Source organism: Vespula pensylvanica, chromosome 3 (assembly GCF_014466175.1).
Source record: "Vespula pensylvanica isolate Volc-1 chromosome 3, ASM1446617v1, whole genome shotgun sequence".
Taxonomy (NCBI): Eukaryota; Metazoa; Arthropoda; class Insecta; order Hymenoptera; family Vespidae; genus Vespula; species Vespula pensylvanica.
The window spans coordinates 9,599,883-9,608,654 of NC_057687.1; the positions used below are offsets into that span (position 1 = coordinate 9,599,883).

Below are 8,772 nucleotides of genomic sequence, written 5' to 3' on the forward strand. Positions count from 1 at the left end.
GAATACGCCGATCGATTCCTTCTATCATTTTCTATCTGATATTTCATGTTTGTTCGATCTTTACTGTTCTAACATGAAGAACGCGAGAGAAACGTTTCCATTGATTGTTGGTGGACCGACAAAATCGAACCCGACGGGATGCTGAACGTCGTCGATTCAACTAAATTCATTTTAACCTTACAATCCTCCCCGCCGTTCATCGTCGAAAGCATTTTCGTTTTGGCATTTGTTATCCTATTGGCAGTACCACTGTTCGTCAATCTACTATTTTATCTCGTACGTATCAGGAACGTTTACTAACCCTTCGGTTATATGCAATATATCGTTCGTTACAATTATCTACTATTATCTCATTATCGTGCGATTAATTGAACGAGACATATACACGAGTGACAGACGAGAGGTGTTTTTTTTCTTTCTTTTTTTCTTTTCTCTTTTCTCTTTTCTTTTCCCGAAGTGTGCGCACATTTTCTTTCTGTTTTTTCCCCCTCTTTTCTTTTTTGTCTTGTATTTTAAATTTCTTCAATATCTCTCTCTCTCTCTCTCTCTCTCCTTCGCTCTACCTCGTCCTTTTTTCCCTTTCGTTTTATCTTTCTCCTTCGATACGATATCTTTAATACCATAACGCCGATAATTATAAAGAGATCGCTTTATGGGCGCCACTTTGTTTTTCGAACGATACGATCTTTGATTCGAAAAGGAAAAAAAAAAGAAAGAAAGGAAAGAGAAAGGAAGAGATGATTATAAAAGAAAGAGAAAGAAAAGAGAAAAATGTTTCCTCGTCTTTGACGAATCGCGTCAGATATTCGCGAAGAAAATAAAGAAAAGTAATCTACGGACAGACATATCTGGACGGACGGAGACTGACAACAGAGAGAGAGAGAGAGAGAGAGAGAGAGAGAGAGAGAGAGAGAGAGAGAGAGAGAGAGAGAGAGAGAGAGAGAGAGAAAGATTGATCAATAAGCATGTCCGCGGGCGGTAATAACGCTTTTCATCGAATGAATCTCTTTGTTTGAACGTACTCCTCAAATTCCAAATATCTCTGCACTTTCTCGCGTCGGCTTAGGGGAAATCAAGGAGCGGGAACGGATCGAACGGGAGATGGAATAAGAGGGATCCGAGAAGAAGGATAGCTGGTGGTTCACCCTCAGGCGGTTCAGATATAAAGGAATATCATCATGAAACTGGACGAGCTAGTAATAGCAGTTCGGAGGAGCGTATACGAAGGGCCGTGGTGATGCATTATCCTGCACCGATTCCAATCGATTCAAGTTCCAGCTCGGATTTCGATCTACACTTTAACGTAGATTCAAGTCGTAGAACGGTATCAACGCCGAATCTTTGTTCAAACGGTAGTCGTTATGAGATAGAAGGCGACGAGGTACGACAATACGATCAGGACGAATCGACGGGTACGTCGAATAAAAGAGACAACGAAATAAAAGACGTACCGGTCGAAAGATCCTCCTCGTTCGTTGTAACAAATTCCGAATTACCTATCATCGACATATCGACCTTCAATTACAACGCTTACCGTCACAAACTGATCGAGGCGAGCCTTAAGAAACGTTACAGAAATCATCAGCCACCGGGCGACGTCATATTCAATTCGATACATTTAAACACGTCGGATACCACCCTCGGAATAAGATTGAACGAAGAATACGATCACAATTTCTTCGACTTCGTCGAGGAATATTACGACGCTACCTTGGGTATGAGCAAGAAAGAGATGGAGTTCTTACATCCCTTGGATCATTTTCTTGTTAAGGGTATACGGAAACGAGAGACCGACGAGAAAGGTACGGACACGACGAATCTATCTTCGAAAGAGACCGATCGGGAAAAGGAGATCGTCGATGATAATTACGTACAACGTACGCGTTTGTACGAGAAGAACGGTAATAATTCGAAGGGAAAGGTCAAGAACTTTCCTAGCCAATCGAACGATAAAAAAGATTCGAGGAAAGAGGCGAGCAAAGCGGAACCAAAGGAGTCGCTGTGCGAATCGATCGGCTCGAGAAGGGATTCCGGGTGGTTGAGGAAAGGGAGACACGTTGGAGCCGGTCTGGTTGATTCAAACTCGATTCGAAGAAAACTAGGGAGAACTTCGAACGTCGATCAAGTACAAACAAGAAAGTACGTTGTGTCCAAGTGCAGCAACCATACCGTCAAATCTGTACGCAGTAAGTTGGCATCCTCGATCGTTAAAGCCGATAAGGATTCTATTACGAACGTAAGCTCGGTGAGTTCAAGCGAACTCGATAGTAATCGCGACGTTATGTCGAATAATTCCCGTGAATCATCGGTTCCATCTTCGCGGGATCGTAGAACAACTCGGAAACTTCTCCCATGGATCAGCGGCAATCCGTCGGTCTCGTTCAACAGAAAATACGGGAACAGGCCGGAGAGAAACACCTTCGAGAAATCCAAAAGAGGTAAACTACGTTCCGGCGAACGTACCTCCGCGTACGGTTCAAGGCCATCCTCTCCAAGGCCAAGATCGGCCAATTTGACTTTAACCGGCAAAAGAAAAACGATCGACGATCGTACGAAGAGCGAACGTATCGAAGGTTTAAAGGATATCGAGGATTACAATACCAAAGGTAAAGGATCTTTACGATCGGTGGAAAAAGAAATTTCTTCGTTCGATATAGTAAGACCGATGATGACGGCGCCTAACTTCGAGCCATCATCGAGCATTTCCTCGAGGTTGCTCCCGAAGTTTCTCGGTAGCTATGAAAATGACGACGGAAAATCAAGGGGATCCTTGCACGAGAACGTCGTCGGCAAAAGTTGTCCAAAGTTTCAGAAGGTACGTGATCGTAGATCACGTCAGGAGTCAACGAAAATGACGGACAATAATTCCGATAGAATTAATCCGATCAACGTTAGTAACGAAATTTTCAAGATCAATATGAATTACGAACGAAATTCGATGAATCGAACGAACGAACCTTGCGAGAGAGCGGTCGGCGAATGTCGAACTAGTACAAAAGTTTTACGCGAACGCTTGGTAAATTTGATAGACGACGAAAACGAATCGATCAAGAACGAAACCGATCGACCGACTGGTTCTCCTAAGAGTAATAACGAAAAACTGATTATCGATGATCTGGATTTGGATATTTTGGTTACGAAAAAAAATACGCAGAAGAAAGGAATCGCCGTTTCAAAGAATTTCGATAAAACTTGCGAGTACGCGGATGGAAATAAATCATTAATCAAGATGGATACGTGTCCTCGATTGGCCGTTGTATCGAGAGACACTTTGGTATTGGATAAGAACGATTCGCGAACTCAAAAACGTTCCTCTTTTGACGAAATGACATTGGAAAAAGAAAAACCGATACATCGTAGATTGTCACGTGCCGACTCGAAAGTTGGCCTGGCCGTGCAAACGGGTTTAAAGAATTACATTAAAAAGTTGAAGCAACTTTTGAAGAACGACGGGAACATAGACACCGTCGATTTAGCGTCTTTGAGTTTGAAGGACGCTATATCACCCGAACTCGAATCCATCCTTTCCGTTTCGGAATTGAAAGAGTTGCAGGATCTATTAAATATTACCGAGATCAAGTCGAATTTGACCGATCAAAATGTCGTTTAGACGTCGAACTTTTACGAGTACAAAATTTCTTTCCTTTCCCAATTTTTTTTCCCTTTTTTTTTTTTTTTTTTTTTTTTATATACATATACAAACACTCGCTTACTCGTAATAACAATGAATCGTTATAAGGTCGAAACCTATAGGAATAAATTTTTTATAAATATTCATGAGCTTTAAGAATCAATTTTATACATGCACAAACACACACACACACACACACACGCATATGTATGTTGTATAAATTTTTTTTTATTGAAACATAATCGTACATTCTTTTCGTTTTATTTTTCTCCTTTTCTTTTCTTTTTTTTATTTTCATCCTCGTAGAGAAATAGCGGATTCGTTTGGATTTCTATACTTCAAATTTGGAAACACTTGTTCTTTTATAAATAGATAATATTTTCCTATCTTTTCATCGAGTTCTCTTTAGAAACGAAAAAGATTTACGGGATCATAGTAGATGTTAACCAGCTTCTACGTTCGAAGAATTTTTATGACACACACACACACACATTCTCCTTCTCTCTCTCTCTCTCTTTCTCTCTCTCTTTCTTTCTTTCTCTCCTTCTCTTTCTCTTTCTTCTTTTTCTTTTCATCGACGTTGATTCGATGCTCAATGATTCTCGCGATCGTTATGATCATTGATTTACGATCGAGGACGAGAGTTCGACTGTACGTCGTTTCTTCGGTGATTTATGTGAACGTAACTACACAACGAAGAGTAAGAAGAGAAGATAGAAGATAGAAGATAGAAATAGGAAGAGTAAGAAAGAGAAAGAGAGAGGGAGAGAGTGAAAGAGAGAGAAAGAGAAAGAGATAGAGAAGAGCTCAGTTAACAGTGCACTATTAATAATGCATAAAAGGAAACGAGGGCAGCTACGACAACGACAACGACAACGACAACGACAACGACAACGACAACGACGAAGACGAAGACGACGACGAAGTCAAGGAGATGAACGAGGTAGCACTGTAGAAGACAGAGATGGTAACTACGATGGTAGAGAGAGAGAAAGACGGAGAAACAGACAGAAACAGACAAAGAGAGACAGAGAAAGAGAAAGAGATGGAATTCGAAATTGCTATTAAAATAATAAATTATAAAAATTTCTATCTTTTTAAAATGATAATCTATATTAATGGGTATAGATAAAATAAAAATTGATCAACATGAATTCGAATTGTTGTAATAGTTAATTATATAGTTCATTTTAATTACTATCATTTGTAGTATACATTACAGTGTTTCGCTACAATATTTTTTTCTTTATACACATACACACACATATAAATATGTATGCGTGTATATATACATTCGCATATGTTACCAGTGATACGTTTTATAATAATATAACGTGTTTTATTATCGGTAAATAAATCTTTTCTTTTTTCTTTTTTTTTTTTCTTTTTTATTAAGATATGAATATACGTAAAGATCTTAGAAAAAAAAAGGAAGAAAAAAGTATAATTTGCAAAACTCGTCACTCTTTGGCCTTCTTTGTATCGCTTTTATAACTCGTGAGAAGACTCAACCCAGGGATGACGACAGCCACTTACAATTAGGGTGTATAAAGAAGAGCCGCGAACTTCAACTATCCTCTCGTTCTCACATAGCGCAGAAAGAGAGAGAGATAGTTGTTCATGGTTTATATGATCGTTCCATTAACACACAACTTCCAACAGTTTTTTCTTAGTCTCTTACTCGAGAGGACACTTCATTTTAATCCAAACCAATTCGAATTTCGACGCATATAAATTAATCACTACTTAGTATTAATGGTATTAATAAAATTTATATTGATCGTATTTATCGTAGATCGTGATTTTTTTTTTCTTTTCTTTTTTTTTTTCTTATTCAAAGACGATCGCGATGAAACGATTTTCGAATACAAAATAAATAAATAAATAAATAAATATATATATATATATATATAGAAATGTCAAATTCGATTAAGCAGATTTCATATTAATATTAACAAAATTACCATTGATCAAATTTATCATAGATCGTAAGTGCTCTCTTCCTTTCTTTTTTTTCTTTTTTTTTGAATTTTAAAATCGATCGTGCGAAAAAACGTTTCTCGATTATGAAAAGACGATTTATAAATTCAATCAAACAATTTCCAATTAGTATGATATTAATGAAATTTTGATCGATCAAATTTATCGTAAACGAAGAGTATTCTTTTCCCTGTTTCTTTCTTTTCTAATTCAGAAACGATTTTTAAACGATTTCTAACTAAAATTAAAAAATAGTATGAATCGTAACAAAACATTTATATTATTTAGAATTCGATTTAGAAAGGAAACGTGAATTTTCGATAAAAGAAAGTAATATCCTTGAAATTTAATCAAACGATCTCAAACTACTAATTTAATAAATTCACATAGACTCGGAATTTATCATAGACGATGCTAGGGACATTTTTTTTTCTCTTTCACTCGAAATCGAATCGTGATCAATAACGATATCTTCTTTTTCTTTTTCTTCTTCTTCTTCTTCTTCTTCTTCTCGAATAAGTACTACGTGAATATATCTAAAAGCTTTTTCAAGCTTCTCCTTCTTCTTTTTCTTTCAAAATTCGATCCAATCGAAGGTGTAAGCTACGATATATTGTAGAATCTCTTTATCGGGCACCGACATCTTTCAATGGGACCAACGCCGTCAAGTGATTTAACGACGATAAAGCTCATTGAAAATTGTAATCGGCTTTTAACTGGATCACGTGGAGGTAAAACTTGGTTGAGTGAGCTACCAGGATGACATACATATACATATATACATACATAGATATCTTATACATACATATAAGAGAGCATCTGGGAAAACATTCCAGAGACTTGGCCCCTGACGACACGTGCCCCAGCATTCCGTCCTAGATTCGCAAAGTTCACGAGATGGCAAATACATATACTTATATATATATATATATATACATATATATATATACATACATATATATATAGGTACACTTATATATATATAAGTATGTACATAGACACACACGTATATGTAACATACGAAGTAGATAAATCGATGGAAGATATTCGTGCGTGTGGTCTCAGTGTCCTCGTTTTCGCGACTCGATTAAATATCAAATCCCGTTCGCTGAATTTATCTCGAATTGCCTTAAGATTCGAGTGAAGAAAAGAAAAAAAAATCAGAAAAAGAAGAAAAAAAGAAAAAGAGGAAAAGAAACTCAATGATTTTTATTACGAGCTCCTTTGAAATATTTTATGACTTAGCACATCGACGATATCTATGTAATTCTTTCGAGTCTTCGTAAATGCTTGGAAATGAGACTCTGTGAAACGAGAAAAATGGGTCGAACCACTTCGGAATAAGACGAAGAGCAGTTAGGTAAATTGAACTGCTTTTACGTTAATCGTTGTCGACGACGTCCAACTCTTGGCTATTCTTAGGTCTCCTCCAAAGTGTCCGATGATAACAGTCACTAAATCTTCTCCTTTGTAAATTCTCCTATTTAACGTGTTTCTTTTAATAGAAAAAAAAAAAACAAAAGAGAAAGAAAAAAAAGAAAAGTAAGAGCGAAAAACACCTGATTATTATCCCAATTATCCTTTCGCAAAAAAAGAAAGAAAAGAAAAGAAAAAAGTAGGAGAACAAAAAAAAAGAAACCCCGATTAATTAATCTCAATTAATTTCTGTCTGGGGAAAAGAAGAAAAAAAGAAAGAGAAAATGAAAAGTAAGAAAGAAAAAGAAGGAAGTTATAAAAATTCTTAAAAAATTAAGTTAATTTAAATTTGTCGGGTTTCTTATCAACTCATTAAACTAAGATCAAAATAAAAGCACCGCTTCTCCCTGCTTGTAAAAAGAAAACTTTCATTCAGAAAAAGGAAGAAGAGAAAAAAATAAGAAGAACCTTTATCCTATCGCGATGTAATACAGTTTCAAGGAATTAATCGATTTCGTTTGTCAATGAAAAAAAAAAAAAAAAAAAAAAAAAAAAAAACGAACAAACACAAATAAAAAAAGAAAAAAGAACAAAAAAAAAAGAAAAGAGAAGAAGAAAAAAAGAAGAAAAGAAGAAAAAAAGAAGAAAAAAGAAGAAGAAGAAGAAGAAGAAGGATAGAACCCTATTGAAAATTAAAAGCCAATAATAATAAGTTACCGATACTTACCGTAAAGTTTTCAAAAGTTTCTCTAAAGGTACAAAGTTTCCAATTACAAAACAGATGCTTTAGGTAAATAATAATATAGAACGTCGTACGAGAGTTGTCGGTAAAGGAAAATGAAAAGGTGGTGGAAGAAAGTGGTGGAGATGAAAAGAGGAGGGAAAGAGGTCGATGATTAACGCTCGATCGTCCTTCGTGAGGTTAACTCGTTTGTATTTTCAGATCGACAGCAGCCGAGGGAACGGGATTACTATTTGGAGCAGAGGCAACAGCTGTTGCAGAGGCACCACTTGGATGGGGGGGAGGAGGAGGAACGTTCGACGAGGAACGGTCACTTTGCATCGTTTCCTCATTATCCGAGAGCTCGAGTCGATACGAGAATATTTCCACGACGTAGATGTTGCACATGAAAGAGTTTCTATATATCTCGATCTATATATCTATCTATCTATCTATCTATCTTTTTCTTTCTCTTTTTTCTCCTGTCTCCCTTTTTCTCTCTATCTCCTTCTCGTTGTACTATTCGACGAGTCGAGGAATTAAATTCGGTAGTTGTACTACGAAATATTAACGACGAGTTTCCGTTCATCGACATTAATTGGATGATGTAAAAAGAGAGATGTAAAAAGAAAGAAATATTATAATAGAAAGAGAGAGAGAGAGAGAGAGGAGAGAAAAAACTGCTATAAACGTTTCATAACGCTAGCTTTCGTTTTTATTTTTATTACGTGAGTTTTCTCTTTCTTTCTTTCTTTCTTTTTTTTTTTATTGTTCGCAACTCCGAGAAGCGAATGAAAATCAGTTGTTGTCATGTCATGTTGCAGTTACGAGTCGTATTTTTCTCTCTTTCTCTCTTTCTCTCTTTCTCTCTCCTGCGTTATCATCATGTCACGTATGTACGTTATGTTCTAAGTTATTTCTTTTTCTTTTTCTTTCTTTCTTTCTTTCTTTCTATCTCTCTTCTATCGTTAGATTCCTATTCTTTTAGTTTAAAAGAAAATTCGTTCGTTTCGTACTATTTTAT

General features: G+C 36.3%; 2 protein-coding genes across 5 annotated transcripts in view; both read left to right on the forward strand.

Annotated features, from left to right (window-relative positions):
• Nucleotides 1–8,479, forward strand: part of LOC122628160 (fibrillin-1) — a 129,475-nt gene extending 120,996 nt beyond the window's left edge. For all 4 annotated transcript variants that reach the window (XM_043810113.1, XM_043810115.1, XM_043810114.1 and 1 more), the window contains one exon: nt 7,971–8,479. In XM_043810113.1, coding sequence (XP_043666048.1) covers nt 7,971–8,158 — 188 coding nt within the window. In that variant the 3' untranslated portion in view covers nt 8,159–8,479. The remainder of the gene's footprint in view (nt 1–7,970) is intronic.
• On the forward strand, nt 930–3,670 carry LOC122628164. The gene has a single exon (XM_043810120.1). It carries the CDS (start codon nt 1,238–1,240, stop codon nt 3,608–3,610), a length of 2,373 nt encoding a protein of 790 aa, XP_043666055.1. The 5' UTR covers nt 930–1,237; the 3' UTR covers nt 3,611–3,670.
• Nucleotides 8,480–8,772: the final 293 nt, after the last annotated feature.